Source organism: Fusarium oxysporum, chromosome X, assembly GCF_013085055.1.
Source record: "Fusarium oxysporum Fo47 chromosome X, complete sequence".
NCBI classification, from domain to species: domain Eukaryota; kingdom Fungi; phylum Ascomycota; class Sordariomycetes; order Hypocreales; family Nectriaceae; genus Fusarium; species Fusarium oxysporum.
Window position 1 is genome coordinate 1,576,271 of NC_072849.1, and position 26,456 is coordinate 1,602,726.

General features: G+C 47.6%; 10 protein-coding genes across 10 annotated transcripts; 6 read left to right on the plus strand and 4 right to left on the minus strand.

Moving 5' to 3' along the window:
- Positions 1–397: 397 nt before the first annotated feature.
- Positions 398–1,801, plus strand: FOBCDRAFT_191055 (uncharacterized protein; the record flags this gene model as incomplete). Its single annotated transcript, XM_031191520.2, has 1 exon — positions 398–1,801. The coding sequence occupies one exon, from the start codon at positions 398–400 to the stop codon at positions 1,799–1,801; it is 1,404 nt and encodes a 467-aa protein (XP_031032751.2).
- Positions 1,802–1,881: 80 nt separating this feature from the next.
- On the minus strand, positions 1,882–3,095 carry FOBCDRAFT_232668 (uncharacterized protein). The gene is made up of 2 exons (XM_031191521.3): positions 2,614–3,095; positions 1,882–2,561 (listed from the first exon to the last, which is right to left on the minus strand). Exons 1-2 carry the CDS (start codon positions 2,915–2,917, stop codon positions 2,164–2,166), a joined length of 702 nt encoding a protein of 233 aa, XP_031032752.1. The 5' UTR covers positions 2,918–3,095; the 3' UTR covers positions 1,882–2,163.
- Positions 3,096–4,728: 1,633 nt separating this feature from the next.
- Positions 4,729–7,257, plus strand: FOBCDRAFT_264876 (glycoside hydrolase superfamily; the record flags this gene model as incomplete). The annotated part of the gene is made up of 1 exon (XM_031191522.2): positions 4,729–7,257. The coding sequence occupies one exon, from the start codon at positions 4,729–4,731 to the stop codon at positions 7,255–7,257; it is 2,529 nt and encodes an 842-aa protein (XP_031032753.2).
- Positions 7,258–7,475: 218 nt separating this feature from the next.
- On the minus strand, positions 7,476–9,108 carry FOBCDRAFT_285535 (1, 4-beta cellobiohydrolase; the record flags this gene model as incomplete). Its single annotated transcript, XM_031191523.3, has 5 exons — positions 8,978–9,108; positions 8,566–8,928; positions 8,269–8,516; positions 7,611–8,220; positions 7,476–7,554 (listed from the first exon to the last, which is right to left on the minus strand). Exons 1-5 carry the CDS (start codon positions 9,064–9,066, stop codon positions 7,476–7,478), a joined length of 1,389 nt encoding a protein of 462 aa, XP_031032754.1. The 5' UTR covers positions 9,067–9,108.
- Positions 9,109–10,931: 1,823 nt separating this feature from the next.
- Positions 10,932–12,556, plus strand: FOBCDRAFT_232670 (chaperonin 10-like protein). The gene is made up of 6 exons (XM_059609903.1): positions 10,932–11,153; positions 11,210–11,471; positions 11,529–11,657; positions 11,703–11,759; positions 11,810–12,009; positions 12,064–12,556. The coding sequence occupies exons 1-6, from the start codon at positions 11,023–11,025 to the stop codon at positions 12,332–12,334; spliced, it is 1,050 nt and encodes a 349-aa protein (XP_059467961.1). The 5' UTR covers positions 10,932–11,022; the 3' UTR covers positions 12,335–12,556.
- A 38-nt stretch (positions 12,557–12,594) lies between these two features.
- On the plus strand, positions 12,595–15,463 carry FOBCDRAFT_169528 (uncharacterized protein). The gene is made up of 4 exons (XM_054707158.2): positions 12,595–13,526; positions 13,580–14,004; positions 14,055–14,270; positions 14,316–15,463. Exons 1-4 carry the CDS (start codon positions 12,623–12,625, stop codon positions 15,429–15,431), a joined length of 2,661 nt encoding a protein of 886 aa, XP_054563133.2. The 5' UTR covers positions 12,595–12,622; the 3' UTR covers positions 15,432–15,463.
- A 524-nt stretch (positions 15,464–15,987) lies between these two features.
- Positions 15,988–16,762, plus strand: FOBCDRAFT_232673 (flavo protein-like protein). Its single transcript, XM_031191527.3, has one exon. The coding sequence runs from the start codon at positions 16,052–16,054 to the stop codon at positions 16,688–16,690; it is 639 nt and encodes a 212-aa protein (XP_031032758.2). The 5' UTR covers positions 15,988–16,051; the 3' UTR covers positions 16,691–16,762.
- A 185-nt stretch (positions 16,763–16,947) lies between these two features.
- On the plus strand, positions 16,948–18,861 carry FOBCDRAFT_244428 (uncharacterized protein; the record flags this gene model as incomplete). The annotated part of the gene is made up of 8 exons (XM_059610604.1): positions 16,948–17,001; positions 17,032–17,077; positions 17,440–17,471; positions 17,669–17,914; positions 18,047–18,171; positions 18,228–18,316; positions 18,374–18,544; positions 18,620–18,861. The coding sequence occupies 8 exons, from the start codon at positions 16,948–16,950 to the stop codon at positions 18,859–18,861; spliced, it is 1,005 nt and encodes a 334-aa protein (XP_059466018.1).
- Positions 18,862–19,111: 250 nt separating this feature from the next.
- On the minus strand, positions 19,112–20,343 carry FOBCDRAFT_264881 (glycosyl hydrolases family 11-domain-containing protein). The gene is made up of 2 exons (XM_031191529.3): positions 19,760–20,343; positions 19,112–19,707 (listed from the first exon to the last, which is right to left on the minus strand). The coding sequence occupies exons 1-2, from the start codon at positions 20,053–20,055 to the stop codon at positions 19,305–19,307; spliced, it is 699 nt and encodes a 232-aa protein (XP_031032760.1). The 5' UTR covers positions 20,056–20,343; the 3' UTR covers positions 19,112–19,304.
- Positions 20,344–23,795: 3,452 nt separating this feature from the next.
- On the minus strand, positions 23,796–25,230 carry FOBCDRAFT_253589 (uncharacterized protein). Its single transcript, XM_031191530.3, has one exon. The coding sequence runs from the start codon at positions 25,180–25,182 to the stop codon at positions 23,839–23,841; it is 1,344 nt and encodes a 447-aa protein (XP_031032761.2). The 5' UTR covers positions 25,183–25,230; the 3' UTR covers positions 23,796–23,838.
- Between the last annotated feature and the right edge of the window lie 1,226 nt (positions 25,231–26,456).

Consider the following 26,456-nt stretch of genomic DNA (forward strand, 5'->3'; position numbering starts at 1 on the left):
GTGTCAGAAAATGAAGAAACAACGAAGCATATCATTAAACAGTAAGAGTGAAAATCTTTATGTTGAGCATTTGCGGTTTATGTCCCAAAAGTCTTCGTCGCATTTCCTCACTAGCCAAGCTTATCGCCACCTCTTGACGTGATTAAGTCTGCGCCGTGTAGGAGCAGCCAATCATCCTCCTGTGATACAGCAAACTGAGCATGCAATACTAAGCAATCCTGACCCGATTGAACGATACTATATTTATTTATGTAGGTGAAAGAAATCTCGATCCGGACTCCATCAAGAAGTGCCCGAGCCGCATGACGTCAAGCATAAGCAGGGTGAGACGCTCAAAAATATGTTGGTACCAAAACCTCAACAACGTGAATTGTCCTGCATCCTCACACCCATCACAATGGCTCAACCAAACAAATATGATCGCGAAGCGATCCTAACAAACACTTCGCTTCCAGAGGTTTACAACAAGCTGGTCGAATTGGCCGAAGAGTTCTGTGTACTCGGTGAAATCAATACCGCCAAAGGCTTAGTATCACTGCTCCTCCAGGATACTACCTCAGATTGGCAACGCAATCAGCGCCATCATTTTGAGCCATACTTTGCGGCTGTCAACATATGGCCTGACGAAATCCCAGAGAAGGAGAGAAGTGAAGCAGCATCTGATAAGACTGCAACCAAGCATGCCCTTGACACCGACGATGTCGAGGAACAAGATGACAAAGGGAACTTCCAGGAGCAGATAAAGAAGGTCCATGAATATGGCGCGGACGCTTCAATCTTGGCTGATGCTCTATCCACTGCCTTTAGGTTGGCCTTAAAGCAGACCTCCGACCTGGACGAAGTCCAGAACGACCCGAAAGTTCAAGAAGTTCTCGAACTCCTCGCCCAGAACTTATACAAGGAAGGGATCATCTCGCGCCTGGCTGGACGACATGAACTCAGTGGACTGCTAGCTACATGCGTATTGGCTAGAAAAGTCCCCGTTGATAAAAAGAAGATTGAGAATCTTGGGCAAGAGGTCATTGAAACGTTCAGGGAGCGCTTTATCAATGGTCGAAGACCATTGGGCATAGAGTCCAAACCAATGAAAGAAGTGCTCCTGGAGCTTGAACGGAACACGAAGCCCAGATCCCTCGGCTTCTGGGAAGAGATGGAACAAGAGCCCCCGGAAACACTCTTCAATCTGCCACCGGCTACAGATGAGCAGATCACATCGCTCGAGGAGAGACTCAAAGTCACACTACCAGATGACTACAAGGAGTTTCTGAAGATCACCAATGGTTTTGGAGGTACATGGAACGGTTTTCATCTTGATCCCCCTCTCCATGGCGTCGACGACGTCCAATGGTCTGATCCGTTACTTGAAATCTCTTTCCTTGAGTTTCACGAGAATATCAGCGGTGTAAGTGAGCTGAAACTACCAGAGAGTGACGAGTGGCCAAGTTCCGGTCCCACCATTGAAATTGGTCGTGAAGATGTTCTCGGAATTCTTTTAATCACGCCCGACTATACAAAGGGAGTTTTGGAGGCATATGACGCAGCATTCAAGGGCTCGGATACTTCGGAAGATAACAAGAGACAGAATATGAAAGTCATTGAAGCACGACATGGAAGCTATGAAGAGATGAAGAAGTTGGAATGGGCTACTATTGAGTTTCATGATTCGGAGGACATTCCATGCGGGACGTTTCGGCAGTTTCTTGAGAACAGATTGCGCAGAACAACGACTGTGGGGTTCCCGGACGAAAACTCAAAGGAGGCTGGAAGTCTGGCTTATAGCTGCTTGGCTGATAATTCTTAAGCGAACAAGGAAGATATCAACATCCATGCCAGGCAACAGGGTTACAGAGATTTGTCACGACACGTGTCAGTTACGGAGGCTCATAAGTAACAAAGTATCAATTCAATTCGCGAATGGTGTATTTTATCCTATGCTGCAAACAAAGTTCCGTCCCATGATATATGCAATTTGGCTCCAAAAGATACCGCCGTCCTTGTCCCAATTTTATCCGTGCCAGCGACTCCCTGAATCCATTTTTATCCCTAAGCAAAATCCGTGCCACCCATGTTTTCATTCCTTCATGATCCGTTGCTTCCATAAACCGTAAATATCCAAATTTTGTAAGTAGGACTAGCTACTGCTTCTCAATTAGATGTAGCCAGCTACATAACAGCACATCCACCAGAGGGTGAAGGCGAACGGCTTCTCTTCCCTCGCTGAGAATGGCTCTTTGACTGCTTGGGCCTCGACGATCGCTGATCAGTCTTCCCCGTGCGTGTAGAATATTGATCATAAGGCTTGCTAGCGGTAGAGCGTTGGCCATATGTCTTGGTTGTGTGACTATGTGTTGTTGAGCGCTTATCATATGTCTTGGTTGGACGTTGAAGCCTGAGCCACCAGCAGACCTCTTCCTCGATACCGGACAATATAGCGGTGAGTCTTTGTTGCCATGGGGCGAATGTGAAAGATTTGCCAAGGCTGGGCTTCGATGTCTTGGCTTTCGACAGGGGATACAATAACTGACCCCGGATTTCGTCTCGGTAGAGCGGCAAGTTCTTTGCTGTGATAAGGTTAGATTGATTTGCTGATTGCAGGGGTCGGGATTGACTCACGGGCTGGGTCAGTGTACTTGGTCTGGCCCTTTGCCGAATTGAACAGGGCTGTCAACGTGTTTGCACCTCTGACAGCGGTATCGCACATTCTCTTCTTATCGTTCTTCAACTTGGTACGATCTTTGTGCTGTTTGGGCAGCTTGATGTCTTCAATTGCATCGACAACATCAGCAAGGTAATTGATGATGGATATCAACACCGCCCTCCCCAGCAAATCGCTATATCCACTGACACCATCTGAGCGTCGTGGAATCCGATGAGCATGCTGAGGAAAATGAATATGATCGCTTGTTCGGTCTTTCATTATGGCTATTAAAAAGAGGTAAGTAGAGATGAATAGTTAGATTAATTAAGCATTATACTAGTAAGAATAAGGATAGAATGAGATGATCCAAATGAGAACCGTTTGGTGAACAGGCAGCCGCCCGCTTTTATAGCCAGATCGACGTTGTTTACGGAGGACCATCCCGGGGCCTTGTCAAGTTTCTCGATGTGGTGGTTTATACATGGAGAAGCCCAGAGCAAGGATGCCAATTAGAGAGAGGTCATTTCTCAACATTGTACGGTTACTAACGTAGTGGAGGTCTGTAACACGTTCAATGGGGCTCATGCACCAAAATAGTGGTCTGCAGCCTCATGTAGCCAACAACGATGAACTGTTACGCGGCCAACATGCCATGAAGAACGGGTCCATCGACCAAACCAGACTTTTGCATGCCTTAGCATGTGGATTTTGGGTAAGATGGCATGCGAGTTCGAGCTGATTTGGCCATGCATGCAACGTAAAGCGGCTGTATAGTTTGCCAGGGGGTTTGCACGATTACGCTTGTCTATGATCAAGGCGATCCCATTGCTTTTGGCCCAAGTCAAAAAAGCTTGACATCGGAATCCACTATACGCCTAATAGTGGAGATGCCACTGGAGGGCCTCGATTTTGGGTCTCCATGTGCTGGGTTTGGCTCAGTGTCGTGCTGCGCTGGCAAAGCGTTCCGGTCGAATCAGATCATGAATACTTGCACAAATCGCCACAATTTGCATGACAATCGTTGTGCAGAAAAATTCTCATCAGAATTTCGCTGTTACACAAGTCACTAGCCACATGTTTTATATGGATCAGGTGACCTATTCGTTGCTGTGAGTGAGTCAAGCTGCCAAGAATAGGACAGCAAGTCATCCCAAGTCGAAAATTTTAAGGGATCCGAGCTCTACCAGCACATGTCAATTCGAATTAGCTAGCTCTGACTCAGAATTTGCGTTTCAGAAAAACAGTTGTGTTGTCAATTTGTGCGCTGTGTGACTGTTACACTCGCTAAAGCACTGCGGGCGCACTTATACCTGTCCTTCGGCCCTGACGGCAAGGAAACAATTGTCTGTTCTGTTCAAAATGGATTTCTGTGCATTTCTGTGCATAGCATATGCATAGCACATCATCCATGTTATACATGAGTTGTGCAGATCCCATCATGTCATGCCCCCTTGCATGGAACGGCATAACTGATCGCCGACATCGTTTTTGCCTAAATACATAAACTTCAGCTTACACGCTTCAGTACAAAGATCAACATTGGCAATAGAATTTCGGAGAGATTGCCGATGTTATTTCGCGGGGAAATACCTAAAGCTACGCACTGTCCCGTTTTATTGCCAGATTGATCTGCCATTGACAGAGCTTAATAATCTCTCGATGGTTATTATAGAGTTTAGACTAGATTATGGCAGCTTAGAAGAGCTCATCATAAATTATGGTAGCTTAGCTAATCTTATATGAAGCTCTCCCAGGGCTTTACTGATGTTGTTTCCTTATATCCGCAATTCTCATGGTACGACCCTAGTCCACCTGAGTCCAAAAGATCAGCCAAGACCGGACGAACAGTGAAGCTCGGTCCATTTACCCCGAAGTGAACCTGGATGCCGATTGATGGACTAACTAATACAGCATCATCGGCTGTCGATCTCAGCCGTAGCCACAATCCCAAGGCTAATTCAAATAGCCTGAATGAATTCACCAGTAGTTACTCCGCATATCATCGTGAGACATGCTGCGATATAAGACGATGGCCTTGCTTCAATCAGACGGGACGTCACAGACTATTACAGTCGCAGTCATAGCTCACCATGTGGCTCTCGACTTTACTCTTCGCTTTGTTCACCTGCGTTATCGCAGAGGATGGCATTGATGGTTGGCTGAGATATGCTCGCTTGCCATCAAGCGTCTCCATTAATGCCAAGTCGCTTCCTCGAAAGATCCATATCATTGGTGGTTCCAAGAGGAGTCCCCTCGGCAGTGCTGCCTCGGAACTCCAAAAGGGCTTCAGCGGTATTCTCAACATCGACTTGAAGACTGAGACCAACTCAAAGTCGTGCGACTTCTCACAGTCAATTGTCGTTACCACCGAGGAGAACCTCAAAAAGTCTTGCAAGGGCAAATTGTCTCATCCCAAGCTTGAGGCTGATGGCTACTGGCTCAGCACTTCTGGCAACTCTGTCACGATCATTGGCCAGAATGAGCGCGGTGCTCTGTATGGCGCCTTTGAGTATCTCTCCATGCTCGGTCAGGGCAACTTCAAGAAAGTCGAGTACGCATCGAACCCCAGTGCGCCCATTCGATGGGCCAACCAGTGGGACAACCTCAACGCAAGCTCAACCCATGGCTCCATCGAGAGAGGCTATGGCGGTCCTTCTATCTTTTTTGACGGCGTCAAAAACGTGCGAAAGGATCTCTCACGAGTTCCTCTCTTCGGACGTCTTCTCGCCTCCATCGGTATCAACGCTGTCGTCATCAACAATGTCAACGCCGACGTGAGACTCTTTAATTCTGAGAACCGCAAGGGTCTTATCGAGATTGCCGACCTGCTTCGTCCCTGGGGTGTTCAAGTCGGTCTCTCTCTCAACTTTGCATCACCCCAGTTGCTCGGAGGCCTGGATACCTTTGATCCTCTTGACGAGAAGGTTATCAAGTGGTGGCATGAATTGACTGATGGTCTTTATGATGGTATTCCTGACATGGCTGGCTATTTGGTCAAGGCGAACTCGGAGGGCCAGCCCGGACCTATCACGTATAACCGCACTTTGGCTGATGGCGCCAACATGTTTGCCAAAGCTCTTGAGCCCCACGGCGGTGTCGTTATGTTCAGAGCTTTTGTTTATGACAAGCTTGACTGGAATGACTGGAAGGCTGACCGCGCCAACGCCGCTGTCGAGTTCTTCAAGGAGCTGGACGGAAAGTTTGACGACAACGTAGTCGTTCAGATCAAATACGGCCCCATTGACTTTCAGATACGGGAGCCAGTCTCGCCTTTGTTTTCACATCTTAGAAAGACCAATAGTGCTATTGAACTGCAGATCAGTCAAGAGTACTTAGGACAGCAATGTCATCTGGTCTATCTGCCTCCGCTGTGGAAGACGATCCTGGATTTCGACATGCGAATCGACGGCAAAAAGTCCCAAGTCCGCGATATCGTATCCGGAAAAGTATTCAAGCGACGCCTAGGAGGATATGCTGGTGTCACAAATGTTGGTTTGGACAAGACGTGGCTTGGAAGTCATCTGTCGATGTCAAACCTGTACGCATTTGGACGTCTCGCTTGGGACCCCACGACGGATTCCCAGGAAATTCTCGAGGACTGGACGCGTCTGACCTTCGGACTCGACAACAAGGTCCGAAAAGCCATTACTGATATGTCTATGGCTTCTTGGCCGGCCTATGAGAACTATTCCGGCAACCTGGGCATTCAGACCTTGACCGATATTCTCTACGCCCATTACGGACCCAACCCAGCTTCGCAGGACAACAACGGCTGGGGACAATGGACCAGGGCAACCCGCGATCACATTGGTATGGATCGTACAGTCAAGAACGGAACTGGAAACGCTGGCCAGTATCCCTCTGAAGTTGCCAAGCGGTTCGAGAGCACCGAAACGACCCCCGATGACCTCATGCTCTGGTTCCACCATGTCCCCTACACTTTCAAGCTCCACTCGGGTAAGACTGTGATTCAGCACTTCTACGATGCTCATTACAAGGGTGCAGCTACAGCTCAGACTTTCCACAAGACCTGGGCGTCGCTGAAGGGCAAGATCGATGACGACAGACTGGACCACGATCTGTTTAGACTAAAGTACCAGGCTGGCCACTCGATCGTTTGGAGAGACGCTATCAACGAATTCTACCGCAACCTGTCTGGCATTCCTGACAAACAGAACCGTGTTCGCAATCATCCTTACAGAATCGAGGCTGAGAAGATGGAGCTCGATGGCTATAAACCTGTCAATGTCACCCCTACTGAAACTGCTTCCAAGTATGTCGCTATCTATACAAACAGCACTGGAACAGCCAGCACCACTCTCAAGTCCCCCAAGGGCACATATAACCTTGCTGTCAACTACTATGATATCGTTGGTGGCAAGTCCACTTGGTCTGTATACCTCAACAAGCGACTGATCGGCAAGTGGGTTGGAGACAATGAAGAGCGACTTGGTCATTGGCCAAGTGAGTTCCTTGACGGTCACTCTGCCACTCGTATCACCTTTGAAGGTGTCAAGATCCAACCAGGTGATAAGCTCGTGATCATTGGAAAGGCTGATGGCAAGGAAACAGCTGCGTTGGATTATGTTTCAGTTTTGCCTCAGGGCATTGTTGACTAGTTAGTCATTCTTTCTTGTGCTTCTTATCACATTTATGATTTAGCATTCCAGAAGAAGAAGAAGAAGAAAAAGTATTGCTCCAATATTCAAACGTCAATTTATATGTGCTCGTAACTAGCTATAATCCAGATAAAACATTCTAGGTCCAAGAATTTGACAAGTATTCTGATCTAACTTCAAATTTTTCACTTTGTTGAGATCAGCCATTCTTGTATAATTTACAGAAATGAGGGGTTGGCGTTGTCGAGGAGCTGCTCGAAGTAAGCCTGGAACCAGGTTCCGGCCTCAGGAGCGGGCCTGAAGATGAAATGTTAGCATGGGATGTAGTGAGAATATTGGATGGAGCAACTTACTTGAGAGCATCATCGAGACCACAGTGGTAGTCATAGCGAGCAGCAGAGGTATCAGAGGTACCATCAGACTCACCACCAGGCTTGACCCAGACGAAAGCGTCGGCGAGAGCATCACCAGTGTTGGTGGAAGGTCGAAGTCCGAAACCAGTACCCTTGGCGTTGCACCAATCGCCCTGAGCCTTCTGACCAGTAGGCTGCTTACCAGATCGGCCCTGGTCGACGATAAACTTGACATTGGACCAGCCCTCCTGAGCGAGAAGAGGAGCGAAGGCGTTGATGTATCGCTGCTCATCGTAGTTGGGGTTGCTCTCGGTGTAGTCGGGCTTGGTGGAGAGCTTCCAGCCGTTGTAGTTGGCGACGTTGGTGACGAGACCGCGAACGCGAGAAGGCTTGCCAGCATCCTTGTAGATCTGGGCGTAGAGCTTAGCAGCAGGGCCAATGTTGGCGGGCCAGCCGAGCCAGCCACCGTGACCGGCATCGAGGTACATGGAGACGTTGGGGAGGTTGAGTTCCTTGATAGCGTAAACGGTGAGCTCCTTGTAAGCACTCTCGGCCTTGGCACACTTGTCGACGTTCAGGTTGGTGACCAGGTTAGCAAGAGAGTCAGGCTCTGCAATGGAATTAGCTAATGCAATGTCAAGAGTGATGGTTTACTTACCAATGACAAGGATGACCTTGGTGTCGGAGTAGTCCTGGAGGATGCCCTTGATCTTGGCGATGTAGGCCTTGTACTTGTTGGCACCGTCCTTGTCGAGGGAGTACTCTCCATTGGAGGCAGCAGCAGCGCAGTCACGGTTGGGAAGATCGTAGACAACGAACTGACCAGCATACTTGCCACCAGCCTTGTTAGCCTTGCGGATATCAGCAAGGGTATCCTCCATGAGAGAAATATGGTCGTAGGTGTCCCTGAACCTTGTCAATATACGAATCAATATTGGATTTAAGCTTGACTTACATCCACTGGAAGGAGGGAACATCAGCGACCTTAGCAGCAGCAGTAGCCTTGGCACCGCTCAGCTTAGGAACAGCCAAGTTCATAACCTCAGAGCGGTAGTAGCTGTTGGCCCAGAGATCAACACCAGAGTAAGGGTTGCCACTGGCCGCAGGAGGGGCAGAAGTGACAGAGCCTCCAGCAGTAGTAGAGCTTCCACCCGTGGCGGTGGTCTTGGTGGCAGTGGTGGAGCTGGGTCCAGCAGCAGTCGATGAAGGCTCAGCAGTGCCGGGCTGGCACTGGGAGTAGAAGTCGTTGAGCTTGACACACTTGTTTCCGCTGGTGCAGCAAGGAGTGCCGCTCCAGTTCTGGCCACCACACTGAGCCCTGTTTCATTGTAAGTAGATGTCGTTGTAGTTGAGACTCGTAGACATACCAAACTCCGTTGCTGCAGGACTGGCGCTCTTCAACAGGAGCAGCAAGAGCTGTAGCCGCAAAGGCGGCGAGGATAAGCTTGTAGGCCATAGCTGTCGAAGTTGAAGATTGACTGATGATGCTTGACTATTGACTGTGGATGGGTAGAGCAGAAACTTCAAGTGAGGTCCGTGACAGACGTTATATACATTTTCAAAGCATGTAGTTGCATCGTTGAAGTTTAAACGTCCCGGAACGACGGGATCTCAAACGTTAGTGCAAGGCCACCGTCTCCATCGGCAAAGAGATCCGGACAAGAACCCACTGTCAGATAATTCCCGGATGAGATCCAAAAAACATCCGAAGAGTCTTTCACGATGTGGAAACTTTCGGAGCGTCTGTATCGAGGCCGACCCCTCACTCATCACGTTTATTCAGCCATTATTGAAGTGCCATCGCCACAAACGACTATCCCGGAACAGACAGCCGATACGGTCATGTGTCCTAAATACCCTGAACTGGATACTAAAATGATGTAACACTGAAACTGCTCATCTCGGAGGGGTTCCTCCTTGCAGTTCCTATTTGGGAAGTCCGGAGGTTTGACGCTTATATATCGAGCCATGATCCACGGAAACATCGTCCTGTGATCCGAAAAGGTTTATGGGATGGAGACGTTGCTCAAAAATGCTCAGAGGATTACATGATTGATCATTGGGGTCCGGCTAGGTTGGGAAATGGCTGGGTTAGTGAACCATAGTCTTCGGGGATGTCGGCTTGGGACTAACGCACAGAAGACAAGGATTTCCTGAAAGGAACGCAAACTCAAATCACGACCAATAAAAGCTCAGACTTGTTGATGTTGAGTTTAGCCGCATCGTACTGGTAATTTACCCCTCGTTTCAACTATACTACTCTTCACAAGATACCTGGGGCGACTTTGCCGTAACCCCTTCAAGCTAGTCCTTCTCTAAACTCCTCCTCGTCTTAGAGGCCCTACAATGGATTCTAAAAGAAACGTGGCAGTTTTATGTAAGAAGTTTTCGCTCTCGTCTATCTACCTCTCAGTACAAATATCTTTGGCTTGTTTCGACAACCCCCCAACCAGAAAGTCTTCTCAGTCCCCTCCAGGTTTGGTGTTCCATCATTTACCAACAACCTATTGTCTTCGGTTTCCTTCAACGCTTTTCATGTATTAGCAGAGCTGCAAATCGCTAGTCATAAATGACAAATACCCCTCTTAAGAGCTCCGCTTTGAGGACTCGCTTGACAGCGTTATGCTGCTGGCGCTGATCAACATGATTCGTCTCGTTCTGAGAAACCAAAATTCTGAATATGTCTCCGAGTTAAACAATTTTATAAATTCTAACTTAAAAGCTCGAACGGAAGAGAGAGTCTAGCTGGGCTAGTGGTAGGTAGTTTGAACTTTTTATGATGGCTTATTCCTTAAAGCATCAAACCTGCTCTGAATATACTCACAGCTTGCCATAAGTTTGAACAGCTAGTCATATAATTCTTCAGAAGTTTAGGGTATTTTATGATTACTTGTTGAGCTGCACGATGGCGCATTTCTTATAGCAACAGACGTGCGACTGGACCACGGAGAATGCCGTTCGCACTAACCCTAAATGCAGCCATCTTACTTTTGCATACCGGTCGTTCAGCTGTTGCTTGTGCCTGCAAAAATATCTGAGCTTTACTGATGCGAGACGTGAGATGATACGTCCAAGCATCTCAGCCGCACAGTAGTCAAAGATTCGGCACATCAACAGCCCGAGCGGCAGTACGCCTCTTGAGATGGACCAACTGTTCACGCGCGGTGACATCGTGGCGGGCGGCGCCAGCCTATGAGATAGTGTTGTGGCGTTGAGATTACATTGATCAGTAACCTCTCTCCTCAAGCTTATATGAGTGGCTTGCATTGACTTCCAAATATTCGATTAGGTCGTAGTGTAAATGCATTTATACCAACTTCCCCGCCTTTCATGGCATGAATCCATGAATCACCATCCTAAAGTTTCTTGATATACGCAACGGTAGTCTTATTGTCATTTCACTTCATTCAAAATGGCAACTCAAGCAGGTATCATTATCGAAGGGGCCAACCAACCTCACAAAGTCGTCGACAACATCCCCCGCCCGTCCCCCGAAGACAGGCAGGTTCTTGTGAAATGCCTCGCCGTAGGTCTCAATCCCATGTATGATACTGCATACCCAGTCTATGTAGAGCTCCAGACTAATGGCAACGATAAAGTGACGCTCTCCAGCATCACACTGGGATGATGGTAAATGAGTGGCCCGCAATCCTAGGCAGTGATGGCGCTGGTGTTGTCACTGAAGTTGGGCCCGACGTTGCCAGGCTGAAGGCCGGCGACTACGTGTACAGCTGTGCCCCAGTCGGCCAGAATCGGTTCACGCCATTTCAAGATGCTTACCTGGCTCGGGAAGATTTGCTGTTCAAAAGGGGCAACAACATCTCCCTTGAAGATAGCTGCACCATTGGAACATGCCTTCTGGTAACTATGAGACCTCGCAGACCAATAACCGAGAATGTGAAGCTGACAGCTCAACAGACTTCAAGCCTGTGTCTCCTTGGTGGGGCAGGGCTCGAGCTTCCTGGCGATGTGAACAAATCCCAGGAAAAAGATGAATGGATCGTCGTTTTGGGCGGCAGTGGTAACGTTGGGCAATTTGCAATACAGGTAGCAACCCGAGCCTGGCCAATCTTTTGTCTCTAACACTCTCAGCTGGGTAAAGTCTGCGGATACAAGGTCCTGGCATCTTGCTCTCCGTCTAAGCAATCTGTGAGTCCTTTCAACTAAGTGCTCATACCGTAGTGCTGACTTTTGCCTAGGTTGCTGTCCGAAACGGAGCTTCAGCGACCTTTGACAGTCGTGAGACGATTGACGCGCAAGTCGCGGAAATCAAGAAGATTACCAACGGACACTTTGGCAAAATGATGGATGCGAGCACTTATGGTTACAAGGTCATGGTGAAAGCTCTCGAAACCGCTTCTAATGCGAAAGAGAAATGCCTTACGTCGGTTGACTCTTGGTAAGTTCTCTAACCCTATTATCAAGCTTGAAAACGCCGCTCATGTATGGTTAGGTCCCCATTCTCAACACCATCTTCTATCAACGAGTACAGAGCAGACCTTGGCCATCTCTGCCGTCCCAACGAGAGGGATGGAGCACAGATTACATCCAATATCGCCAACTGGATTCCGTTGCTTGAAAAGCATATTGCTGCTGGGACTCTGAAGCCACTCGAGCATCATGTTGCTGACGGGGTCGGATGGGAGAAGGTCATCCAGGGCATTCAAGACATGGAAGGAGGAAAAATTGGGAAGAAAATTGTTGTGAGAACCCAGGAAGAGTGAAGAGGGCTTTGTTATTTTTTCCACGTTGCATTTCGTGATTGCTGATCTGCGCTGTTTGAAACAAATATGGAATGGTTTGTTGCATAAGAAGCCAATCACGAGACCTGGGCGGCGCGTAAAATGCAACACAGCCCAGTGCGGCTGAGACGTCAGGCGCTTCACAAGGCTTTCCTTTCTATTCTATCTCAACAATTTTGCTACCTTTAAACGAAAATATTGGCCACTCTTACTATGTAACATGTCTAGTTTCAAGAGTAGCATTTGCGGCCTCGGCATATCGAAACCACCATGGAAGCAATCGGCGTGGGTGCCAGCACTCTGGCCTTCGTCCTCTTAGCCCTTAAATCGGCCAAGATTGTCAATGAGTCACTCTCGTCAATCAAAGATGCACCAAGTATAGTCTCCGAGTTACTGAAAGACATAGAGTCACTACAGTCCGTTCTCGGGCGCATATCTGGTAGCTTGCTGCGACACGCACCGACAAGCACAATTGAGTCATTAAATGACATTCTGCAGGCGTGCACAACAGAGCTGTCGAGCATAGAATGTCGGCTCGCAAAATTCTCTACAAGCTCTGGCAGTAGTCGTTCGAGTCGCATGTACAAGGGCGTTCTCGCATACGTCAAGAAAGAAGACCTAGAGAATGCGCGAGGCAGGATACGAGACAAGTCAACGCAAATAAACCTATACCTTAGCCTTCTCCAAGCGCAATCACTTTTGCAAGTGTCATCAAGGATAGATACTCACGCAAATGTGACGGCCACTATTCTGGAGCAGATACTTGGAGAGGTATCAAAACTTCATACAAGACTTGATCAGGATGCGGCAGCCGTCGAGGTGGAGGAGCTTCCGGCGACCGCATACGATGAAGATATTATAGACGGCGCGATAGCGGGTCAGCTTGGTGCCATGGCACTTTGCTCTGAACTGGAATCTAGTATATCCCGCCTCTCTACCCTCATAGACCATGACGGCTTGACGTTGGACGCCGATGATGCTGAACAGATCATTGATGACCTACGGAGATTTGTTGCCATTGCCAAGGAGAGGTCGATTGAAAAGTCTAGACTCAGCAGCAACTCCACTAGCTACAGTTCCGTCACAGAGGATGATGCAAAGGCGTTCGGTAGAGACCTGAAGCTGATAGAAGGACTGATTCTTTCCGCTCCTATCATTGCAATCAATCAGTCTGGTAACTATATTCTCTCTTTGTTCCTCTGACCCATAACTGATCCTACATATCAGTCTCTGGTTCTCGAAAACTCCGTTCTCACCTACCGCATGGCACGATCATTAAGCAAAAGCGGCTGAGAGAGGAAATCGATGTTGATCATGGCTATCTCACGATCTCAACCAACAAGAGAAGAAGGATATGTACCAGGGGTGTCGACGCGTCTGGAAATGTCAACACCTTTCGCGATGTCGTTGCTAACATCGTGTTCCGCCCCTCGAATTATCCCTGGATGTTTTCGGTGTCGCTTTCCCAAGGGCAACTTTTCGATCGGAGCATCCAGAGTATCCCGCGCATATCTATCTGTCGCATAGTCCCGAATGACTCGCTTGTCTTTACTCTGGTGAAACAGGGCTCCCTCAAGGAGTTCATGACCATGCTACAGGAGGGCAAAGCAAGCCTGCGTGATCATGACGAGCAGGGTATGCCACTTTTACATGTAAGAGTGTTATCTGTGGGTCCCTGAAACTTTTACTGACCCTTCTGAAGTATGCAGCTACGGCGAGCGTGGAGATGTGCAAATTCTTGATCGAGTCTGGAGCAGATGTGGATGAGATGGGAGAGCATACGGGCACTGCTCTGTCGCGTATAGCAGGGCTGGACAGACACGATACAACACTAGTACTACTCGAGAATATGGCTGACCCCACGTTGTCATACCCAGGGTGGGATAACCCATTGTCCACGGCTTGTAACCTAGATCTCGTAAGTATTCGAAAGATAGCAACCATGTGTACTGACACAGTCTAGCCCTCCGCAGAGCTCTTCCTCAAGCACGGGGGACACTTCACAATGCATGATCTAGAGAGCTTCGACCTGAATGGAAGGACAAGACTTCACCAAGTTTGTATGGCAGAAAGCAGGGCAACGAGCAAGAAGAAAGCAGTTGCTATGCTGGCGGCGGCTGGCGCCAACCTTAACGCTCGCGTAGCGAAGTCATGGTCTCCGGACGATCACCAGACGCTGGGGTTCACGTGCCTGCATAGTCTTGTTTACAAAGCTCATCGAAGCAGGGATCGAGACGAGTTGGAAGCCGTAGTCTTCCTGATCCAACAAGGAGCAGACATCCTTGCGGTTGACCACCATCAGCATAGCGTTTCAATGCGTGCATATTTACCTAATGATGGCGATAACCAGTATTCGTCCAAAGGGTCGTACAGGGGCGATCTTTGGGATGCTGCTCTTACGATATGCGGCCATGATGTTAGCCAATACCGACATGCATACCCCAGAGTGCCCAGGTATAACAGAAATTACGGAAGGCAAGACTTCGAGAGATTATGGGAGGGGTATGAAGCCCTCTGCCCGTACTGGAACGATGAGCGATATCCGGAAACAGGCGGCGATGATGACTACTGGAAACAACCTGTGAGACGCTGCAAGCATATCGCATGTTCAGATTGTGAAGAGTTTCCGCCACAGGCTGATGAGCATGATGCGGAGCCAAAAAGAGACGCTGACGTCCCAGGCTACGCTCAAGCTATATATCGTGAATGGTTCTTAGCTCGCAGCCCGGAGTCTAACCCTTCCCATATGCCTTATATAGATCATATTTCGGAAGATTATGAAGATGATGACTACGCAGAAGAGGAGAGTCCATCCCCTGATATTTTTGAGGGGGGAGGGAGGGAATCGAGTGTCGATATTGAATCTGATGGTGGTGTTCGGTTTACCGATGAGATGAACAGTCTGTCACCACCGAGCAGTGAAGATGGTGAAGCAGCTTATGAGAGATTAGTCGCTCCGTATCAGCTTGAAGAAAGGGACGTTGAGGACTACCCTACTTTTGTCGATCGATGGTTAGAGCAATATATTCGAGCGGCTGAAGAAGAATATGAAGAAGAGGATGAGGAGATGGTGAATTGAACGAATCGATTACTAGTTTAGGTCAAGCCCCAATACTCGGCAGTGATCAACAACTAGATGATGTGAGATATCGGCCGAGCTCTGACTCCCGGGGTTTAATAAATGATCGCAATATGTAAAGTCGCATTTCATCAAGAATTAATAACATGCGGATCGAATTGTAACAAAACACTTCATGAAAACGGCCTTTGCGGCACCGCTTTTGCCGATAATTGCTGACAGCTCTCAGCAAGCCGATCGAGGAGTGGCTGCTTACTAGCCCCCAACTTGCTTACTATACCAGCGATTTCCGAATAACCGAGCCGCGCGTGAGATAACCGTGTCATGCAGTGCCGTAGAGCCAAGCATCAGACTTCTGCTGTATCGGCGATCCATTATCCACCGAAACGCGCGGGTAGAATTCGGGATTTGTAAGAAAGCAGAACAGCCCACATGCCTTGCGGGCATATGAAATTATTAATCTTGTAAGAAGAGCCGGGGTATTTATTAAATTAATTGCGTATAAATAGGTTGAAAACTGGATAAAGTTTCAAGAATATCTCTTCACTCATCACATAAACTCCTCCCTTCAAAGTCCCTTTATCTCATTAAATCACAATTTTAGAAAGCGCAAACACAATATGGCTGCCATCAAGAACATCGCTCTAATCACAACAAGCACTCGTAAAAGTCGAGTTGGCCCTCAGATTACGAGCGTCATCAACGACATCCTCACTGGCGATGCAGACGCCAGCAAGAACACCAAGATCTCTCTAGTTGACGTCGCAGACTTCAACCTGCCCGTGTTCGATGAAGAAATCATGCCCGCCATGGTACCCGACAAGGGATCCTTCAAGCATGCCCACTCTATTGCCTGGAGCAACGAGATCAAGAAGCACGACGGCTATGTCATTGTCATTCCCGAGTATAACTTTGGTCTTGCAGGCGGCACCAAGAACGCTATTGATTACTTGTATAACGAGTGGATTGGCAAGGGTGTTCTGATTATCAGCTATGGTATCTTTGGAGGAAAGGCTGCAAGCGAATCTCTGGATAAGACCCTGAAAGGCATGAAGCTCAATGTGGTTGATACACGACCTGCTCTCGGATTTCATGGTGGTGTTGGTGATGATCTCTGGCTTGCTGGTGCTGGAAAGCTGGGCGACGAGACCAAGAAGGATATCATTGCTGAGACGCCTACCATCCTCAAGGCTTTTGGTGAATTGAAGGATTTGATGGACAAGCAAGTGCCCAAGGACACGGCCACGAATGGCGCATAGGTCGTGAGGTTCGATCATTGTATCTTATTTATAGAGTTGGTATATAAATCTATGGATATTCTGTTCTTGTAACTCAAAGCTTTTGATAAGTTTATTCTAGGTTGATAAAGCTGACAGCTGATTGCATCGGGCGCCTTGACTCATATCTATTGACGTGATAAGAGGTGTTCAGATTTTGTTTGGATGTATAATATCCCAAGTCCACGTTCTAAAGGCTGCAAAGAAGTATTGCGCCTCCTTCCCAGAAACATGCCAACATGGATCCCCCGATCAGCAGAGACTGGGCTAGCGCCATAAGTCTTCGTCGTTGTGTCAGTTGACGTGACATCGGTCCGCTGAAGATTGGTGGCTGCCAGGTCAAATGGCTGAAACCTTTCAGGGGCGCGGGTATGCGGCGTCAAGTGTGGAGGGCTGGACCGTTCTCTCCGCAGATAAGCTCGAGGTCTAGAAAACTGCAGATCAATCATCTACGTAGAGGAGCATTCACTGGATGAGAGTTCGAGAAACGCGTCGCCTACATGAATCCGGGGATATCGTCAGTGTTGAATTTGAACGTGTGGGATTGACGTGATTATTACCGAAAGTCTTGACGGGAGCGGTGGTAGGTGGTGTTCTGGACCAGAATGTGGCTTGACGAGTATCAGATTAAACTTAGCAGATCACCCCAAGTTCTTCTGCCCTGTATCCGGGAGGAATGCAAACGCAAACTATCGCTGTTGCTTAGGTATGTGTGACTGCTACATTTGCAGATCTCCCTTTTCCTCTGGGGACCCCCTTCAACGTTCGTGTTGCATCATCTGTCCCCGAGTGGTAATGCTAGCGACTAGGACTTCATCATCAAGGCGCGGTCCTCATCTCGCCAGTTGATGTTGTACGAGACTCAGCAATCTCCAAGATGCCAATAGATCCAAGTGGCCCAACAGTCATCGTAGGATACGTCGTCTGTTACGACACGCGACATTACTGAACCATTCGCAGGCTTCTGAATGGGCCCTTATCTCCATCGCGACCGCAGTAATTTTAGCGCGACTATACCTCCGACTCGTTCTACAACGACGAAGTCTACTCGCGAGCGATGTGTTCATGTGCGCCGCATGGGCTTCGGCCGTGGCGACAGCAAGCTTCGATATTTACTTCTACCGCATAGGCATTTTCAAACCTGGTACCACATTCGATCTTGCTGGATTCGAAGGAACAGCTGAAGAGGCAGAAAGCTTCTACAAGGTATACACGCTTGAGATCACCAAGGCATGTTATCAGCTAAGATGTTGCGAACAGCTCTACTATTTTGCCAACTATCCATTTTATGTGACTTTCTACTTATCTAAGGCAGCTCTACTGGCTGTGTACTTACAGATTTTCCCCGTCTTTATGGTAAAGCGACGTCGATTCCTATGGGTTGTTATCGTCTACGTTGCCATGGGCTTCGTTATTACAATACTGCTACTCAGCCTCTCATGTCTACCAGTATGGAGAAATTGGTAAATATATTCAATGGCAGCATATGCTCTATAGATTATACTAACCTATCACCAAGGACATTATCAGAACAAAGATGCACCGTTAAAAGCATCAAAACCAACTTTGAAATTTCCTGGGTTCTCAACATCAGTGGGGACATCCTGAGTATGTCATGTCCTCACATCTTGTCAATGATCTCTACTAATCGACATTGATGTACAGTTTTCATTCTGCCATGGCTCGTTATCCCCGAGCTCACCTTGAGGAGAAGACTGAGATATAGTCTATACGCCACGTTTCTCCTTGGTCTTATCAATATCATCTTCTGCGTAGTCCGCTTTGCCCAGATTGAGCAATATGGTGGAGATTTGGTGATCACAATTAGCCTTGTCGGTAAGTATTTCCAAATGAAAACCTTACCTCTCGTGGAAGAAAGAAACTAATCAATGCCATCCGTCTCGTAAACAGAATTATGGAGTTTCATCGATGCTTGCATTGGCCTGATTATCGCATGCCTCCCATCACTACGACCCTTCTTCAACTGGCGAGAAAAGATTCAGTACTACGGTCAGAGTAGCGGTCAAGATAGTAAGGGAGACTCAAGCCAAAACTCGAGGAGACCGATGATATCGTTAGACCCAGAAATGTTGAGTCAGCCATCTAACGTTCACTTGAGTGAAGATATGCAACGGAGGTTCTCGGTAGTATAAAGATGAGAGACGAGGAGGAAACCTGATCATTAACGAAGGAATATTTGTATGATTTACCATGATATACCCTTCTGTTAAATTGGCTTTGTATTATACAAAGGTGTTGGAGGCTGAAGCGACTCAGAAACTGAATCTTGTTATTGGCTCCTATGGGAACTGGTCTGTGTATCATCAGGCCGCCAAGATCGCATGTCACTCTATATTGGCCAAAAAAAAAAAGTATGTACGTAAAAAAGCCGAGCAAGCCGGCTATCGTTGTATGTTCAGTTAGGTGCTAAGCTATGTACAATGAAGTAAAGACCGGTCCTGAGTGAAGTCCAGTCACAAGTCCGGACTCGTAAACACGTAATCCCATCTGAAGCTTCCGAAGATACAGAGAATGGCTATCTTCAAGAGACTACCATATCATCATGGCCCCCAGAACTTCTTGTCATAATGCCTCTTTACTGGGACACAGTCATGCTGGCAGAGCCAGAGCTGTAGTAACCCTCAACAGCAAGGATCTGATAGTCGTGGGTACCAAGGTTGAGGCCGACGTTCTTCCAGGCCTGGAAATGAGCACCGGTGTTGACGGATCCGCTGGAACGCTTGTTGCGTCGGACAGACCAGTACTGCTGAAAGGTCTTGTTACCGTCAATGGAGGGGGCGTTGACACGGGTGCTGACGTAGATATCGTAGACAGATCCGTCAACATTGACCTCACCCTTCTTCTGGCCACCGGAAGAGGGGTTGTAAGTGCCGAAGTTCTCAACGATGTAGTACTCAATGAGAGGGTTGCGGGTCCAACCGTAAACGGCGAGGTAGCTGTTGCCGTTGGGGTTGTAAGAACCAGAGTACTTGATGGTGCTGCACATGAAGTTAGTATGAGGCTCAGAGAGGCAGCACAGGGGGAACTTACCGAGAAGTACCAGGCATCCAACCCTTTCCACCGACGTGGTTGCCGTTGCCGCTCCACTGCATGCTGAACTGGCCACCGTTGCCGTTGGTGTAGGTGACAGAGTTGGGTGTATCAGTCCAGAAAGAGAAGTAGTAACCACCGCTTGTGCCAGTAGTGGGCTGAGTGCGCTTGTCGAGGACGTTTGTGGGAGGGTCACGCTCGACAACGCTCATGCCGTCAACGGGCTGAGCGGAGGGAAGGGCCATGACACCAGTGACAGCCGAGACGGCGGCGAGGAGGGAGGTGAAGGAAACCATTTTGATGATGTTGACTTGAAGACTGTTGGAGACTGAAGCTGTTGGTTGATGGGATGAAGAGACTGATTGATGAGGACTCTCGTCGTATTTATATTGCCAAATGGTAGCACTTAGGCGATCCTTAATTGCTTTACATCATCCGAGTCTGGCCCAAGTTCGCGAGACTTGTGGGGAAAACGAATTGCCTAACATGGATGTGAAAGTGTCCGAGATCGATCTAAGTCTGTATGAAGTGTATACCCAATTTTTCCGGCGAGATAACCACTGGGAAAGTAAGGATCGATGGAAATGCTTGTTTGACCAGTTGACAGCAGTCATCCCAATGTGATTAGTGGGTCGATGATAATCCCGGAAACTCAACCAAGTCAGTACTCAGCTCCGTACTATGAAACATGCTAACCGTAGGGGTCTGGTTTATCCGGCCTTTGTGCAATTTCGGAGGAACAATGCCCGGAACGTCCGGTTTAGGACAAGACATGATATCGAATGGGAAAGCAAGAGTCGGCATTCGTAACATGGAGCCACATGGCATCGATGCAAGTTTTGCCATAGAGCCACCTCGAATGGGGCGGAGGTTGCATTGACTGCCGAAGACCCCAGACACGTCCGCGAGCTAGGAACTGGGCCGAGAACTAAGGTCTTTGATTAGGAAGGGGAGGACGAGGATCGGTCATTCAGCCTAAAAACCGAGGTTGCGTTTCAGAAGATCAGCGTGAGGATGCATGGTGTATAGCTGAGGTCTATTAAGATGTAAAACAAAGAACCCAGTCTAGAACTTGCTCATGACTCAGGGATAACACGAGAATGCACACTTGTTTAGCGATCCTTTGCCTTGGTAATTGGTGCATTTATTCGGGAATGATCCGTGCTCAGTGCACACACGGTTAAAACCGAACGATCATGGTGTCTTTGACAGAACAGATGCGACATTGGCTACGTAGGCATTGGATAGCGGTCTGACATACAATTTGGCCTCGGCTAAATTTAAGAATCCATAGTGACAAGAGGATCCGCCAAGCCGCGTTTTAGTGACGATGTAACTCCAACACTTTAAATCCAAGGCACATATCAATGCATTGTGAGCTTGCGGGGAACGCCAAAATGATCGAATCAGGGTATCACATCGTAGCCTCTACCAAGGCATTGGACCTCTGCGCTGTCATGAAGACTTGGGCCCATTCAGGCAAAACTCCAATGCCGAACTTTCATCCAGCCAAGACTGTTCCTGCGCCGTGATTAACCGCCAAGATGAACCTTCAGCTCCGCAGAACAGCACCTCCATAGACCTTCACGACAGTCTCATCAAGCACATACGACCAAAGCTCGTAGAAAATACGGGATCCCGTCCGCTCTCCCATAGTCAAGCTGCGAAGCGCTGGATTAGTAGTTGGGTCGGTGACGACCAGCGAATCCCCGGTGTTGTATGTTATTTTTGCCCCGTAGACAAGTGGAGGAACTTGTCGGACCGGCTGCTTTTTTGCTCTGCGATGATACTCATGGGTTGCTTCGTATATTCATGGTTGGGATGTGTAACCGCCAGCTGTAAGTCGCATTATCCAGAAACTGGGGTAAATCCGTATTATGCAGACTTCGCAATCGCCGAAACTCTGTATATGATCACCTTAGCAATCTTGCCGTCATTTGCTACAAATATCATATCAGGCTGTTGTAAAATTTGAAGATGCAGGCCGTGCTGAAACTATATTATCCAGAATATTGTGAACCGTACGTTGTAGGCGTTCGTTCCGAATGCCCCAAGTAGGAATTACTTGATGGCTTCCGAGCCATGGTCTATTCGAATTGAGCAGTTTATGCTCTGCCTCTTCAGGTTCTCTGCATTTATTAATGATATTTCTGCAGCAATGTCACGCCATTTTCCTGTGCGAGAAGAGACAATTTGCAAGGTGAGCGCAGAGATTGGGCACGCTGGGAGTTGTAAGAACGTTTTAAGGGTACCCTTATGTCTGCCTCATCAGTTCGATGGCATTGTCCTCACTGACAAGGTGGTGCACTTCAAGAATCGCAAGCAATAGCATCGAATTAATCAGAATAGTTATATCAAGTAAAATTAGGTCATTCCCTTAAGTCTTTGGATGTGAGAACGGCATTGATGAAATAAGCCATATGAAAACTCCTTATTTCAATCCAGAGCCTCGATTATGGTTATGCGCCTTTTATCTGACCAAGTTGGGTTTAAAAAAAGGAGTTGATGCGATAGACAAAGATATACGGTTCAAAATCTAACATTCGATAAATGTAACAAGTTTTAACATCAACGAGTTCTCTTTAAGAATAACAGAAATAATAGCAACTCTGAGTTTTCCGATGAAGTATCGGGTAACTCGTCGTTGAGCCGCTGAAACCTGTTTGCCAAAGCGGAGGTGGGGTCATTTCTGATTTTATACTAACTGAGCTTGTCGAAAAATGAGCCCAAAAGTGTTATTGCACTATCGACAGCTACAGTACAAGACGGTTAGTAAGATCAAGCACGACAACAATTAACTGACGAAATTTCTGTCTAGTGTCAACTGATTGATCTGGGAGTTAATCCCGACAGTTTAAGAGACCTATTCATTGATTAGAGAACGTATCTCTAAGTTGGTTAGATATATCTGCCGTAGATTACCAATAATTGCTGAAACCTAGAGTTGAAAATTCGCGGCTGGAACTCTGACAGTTTGAGGCAACATGTCTAACTGGGAGGACTATTCGCTGGAAGAGCTCATGATAGGATGATAACAGACTATTTAAAAATGGTGTTCCATATATGGATAATAACCTTATCATGAAGGTTCTGCCCAAAAAACTAAATATGAACATACTTCAATCAATTGGTTGCACTTTTAGGCTTCAAGGATTATTTACCATCCGAAGATCAAAGATGTTCACGTAGTTTGATGTCGAAGACAATGACGAACCTGAGTGTTGGACTAAAGAGTTCAGCGCACACGTGGAACATCCACCAAATGCCGATGAACATGCGATCATTGCTGGGAAGTGCGAACGAACAGAAAAACAGGGGGTCTTCATTATAAGCCTGAACAAACCATATTCTTATCTGAGTTCCCCATGTACCTTGTGTTCAGTCTTCACTTACCAACTCTAAAAGACATAATTGGAAGTTTAATTTCCTGTCCTTAAATACGCATACCTTCCCCTCCTGTCAAAGGTTTATTAAGTTTCTCCTCCCATCATCAGCCCCTCGCATACTGCGCATCAGAATATCTCCTAAGCAAAAGATTCATCATGGACGACTTACCATCGAGTCCGGCGAAGCTACTTGAACAAAAGCTGATGGGAAAGCAAAGACAGGATCCATCGCTGGCCATGAATAGTCCTTCGCCAATTCCAGCAAAAACCGCAATGCCCAAAAGTTATGCTGCAGCACTCAGGGGACCACGACCAGCACCCGGACCAACACCGCTTACAGTTGGAGCTCTGTCCCGCCTCAATGGCAAAAACTTAGAAGAAGAGTTGCGAGTTTCAAAGTCTTGGAGTAGTAAAGGACCAGCCCCTCGAATCAAGGAATGGGTTTGCCGGATTAGAGATATGCAGAATGGAAGGGAATTGCTTCGTCCCGAGAACTCACCTCGGTTGAAATAATGGGATTGGTTCAGAACTTGGCCTTGGTCGAGAGACTCGAAGAAAGTGAATCAGAAATTCGGCCCTGGCGCAAGTTTCATGTTTGAGAAGGCAATACGAGGCAAAAGCGGATTGACAGAGGCGCAATGTTGGGAATGTTTGACGACGAACTTCAATTTTATTATCTATTATAACGGATTGTTACTCAGGCTGTGAATGCCTCCTTTCCGACTCGATATATGACGGCAATGAACTGGAACATCTCGCGCTGCTTTCTGGAAGCCCGATATCCTCAGCGTCGGGCTGCACATCTCCTTTCTGCTCCTCCATTGTGAGCTGTACCGGCAGTACCAGCTTCAGGGTTGTCGATGCAACATTAATCGTTAGATGTAATTGATATGTCCTGGCAATCAGGCAAGAATAAAAAGTGGGCAAAAACATTTTCTTATCGCTCGCAAAACTTGTAATGGGTATTTCGATATGGCTGCTGAATGTCTCAGCAGTCTCGGTGACAACACTGTCTGTTTGTTTCGGTGAATTCTTCTCCCAACGTAAGCCGACCTCCGACTTCTTCACGAGAGTATCGGAGCCATTATAGCAGTCTCTCGCGTTGACGATATGAGGGAGCTGTTGCATGGGCTCATCTTGTGACCATGTCTCTGACTCAATCTTTGCAGAAACACTGCATGTTTTTGGTAAGCTAGTCTTTTGGTCGCACAGCTTTAGTCTCAGGGACGTTGTAATCGTTGTAGGGTGGAAACTCTTTCCGCTGGAATCAAGAACGATCGCGTTGGGTTGATCAGTATATAACGTGATCTCGCCCGAAGAGCGACAAAAGACATTGGATTTGAGTTGCTTCGATGACCCGAACTTGAAAGTTCGGTTTGCTGTCGGGATCTTCAGAGGCGGATGTTCAACATGGCCTGGCAAGAACTGAACGGTTTCTTTGGCTTCCATCTTGGCATACTCTGGGCTTGCCGAGTCCCAAACCTGAGCAATGACACCGTAGTCAACGCGCACGCCTCTTGGGATCATGGCATCACTCTCCCAGCCGGTGATACTGGGTGGAAGATGTGAGTGCAACTGTCGTGTTTCTTGGAATATGACGTTATGCGAACAGGCCTCTGTACCGAGGCCATTGGGTAGTACAAAATAAAATGGAACCGTGTAAGTCTCATTCGCTTGTAGGATCTTAGTAGTTGGTAATGCCGCTTCCTCAATTGGCATTTCCAGATCAAGTAATCGATGCCATGTCTCAAATGACAAATTCGCATTGGGTCGCTCGACGCTTGAGTCGCAAACAAATTTTATTGAGATCTTGGTGAAAGGAATCTGCTTCTTAGGCTTGATGTTGACAGTGCCCATAACTATGGAGCCAGGGCGATAGCGCTTTGATGCATAATGATCATGGATATTAATGGTCAAGCCATTTTTCTTAGGGGGTAAAATAGAGTTAAGGCTCTGTAGGGCTGACGGATTGAATGGGCTAAGCACCGGGCGTGTCTGAAGAGGGACGCCGGATCTTTGCGTGTAAGGAGGCTCCATATTGACGATACTGATGAGAATTGATCCGACATCTTGGCGATATTTGGCCTTATTGTTATACAAGTTCTGCCTGACTAGGCATCTGCACTTTTCTCGATGAGTCGTGTCAATTGACCATGGCAAGTGACTCACGAATTCTGCGTAATACATGTCATCGGCTTAATCTGACCCGACTGTTACGCCTGGGAAAAAGATGCGCGTCGCTACAGACCGCGTAATTGAGTCACTGGGTGTCGCAAGCACAGTCATCAGCTAAATTATTCATCCGTCAGCCAATTAGAAGCACAGTAGGATCGATTAAAATTCACGATTTAAGGCTTTTCTTATGCACCCTGTTAGTGCAGCACGGCACGTATGATCCGAATTAAGGTAGTGCTCCGTCCGGGCTGATTAATACCCAACGACGACGCTAAACACCAGAGATGAATTGACGTGGTTGGAGGGAAAAGGCATCGTCCAGGGACTGTTAGCGTGAATGACAGAATCATCCACGACAGCGGAACTCATAAGTGCTCACGCAATCCTCTTGAATTACAAAGCCAATGGCCTGACGATTTGGAAGAAAATGCTCAACATCACTTACGAATCTCGGACTGGAGTCATTGCACCATCGATATCACCATTATACGGATGACAGCCTGCACGCAATGGACAACCTTTGATGCGGAGCGATACAGCGAACGACAGTCACAATTAGTCTAAGTTGGTGGTTCTGGTAAAGTCAAAGATGCAATTGGTCGTTATACGGAAGCCTGTATCTCAAATCTGGTAGTTCTGTGCTATGAGAGGGATAATCTCGGAGCCTGGGCTTGACCATATCCATAACTCGTCAGACAGTATCTCTATCCTTCATCTGCCCACGCGTAATATGCAGGCCATACGCAAGAATAGACCCAGAAGAATACCACGCAGACGTCATGACAGCTACCAGCATACGTCGATGCCCATACTAATCCGAACCGAGCCGATAACAACGATGCAGCTCAAGCTGCAGACACTGTGAATATAGGCTGCAATCATACGGATCTCAAGCACATACGACCATACCTATCAGAGAACTCGGGATCCCGTCCGCTCTCCCATAGATAAGCCGATAAGGGGCGGATTAGTAGTTGGGTCGGTGACGACCAGCGAATCCCCGCTGTTGTATGTTTTTGCTGATCTTGATAAGAGATCGTCCTTTTTGGGGTTCAGATTGTTGTCATGTTCAAGGCGAAGCGGTAGTTGTGGAGGTTCAGGTCCTGGTAAAACGTCCTGAGACGTGATTACCTTTT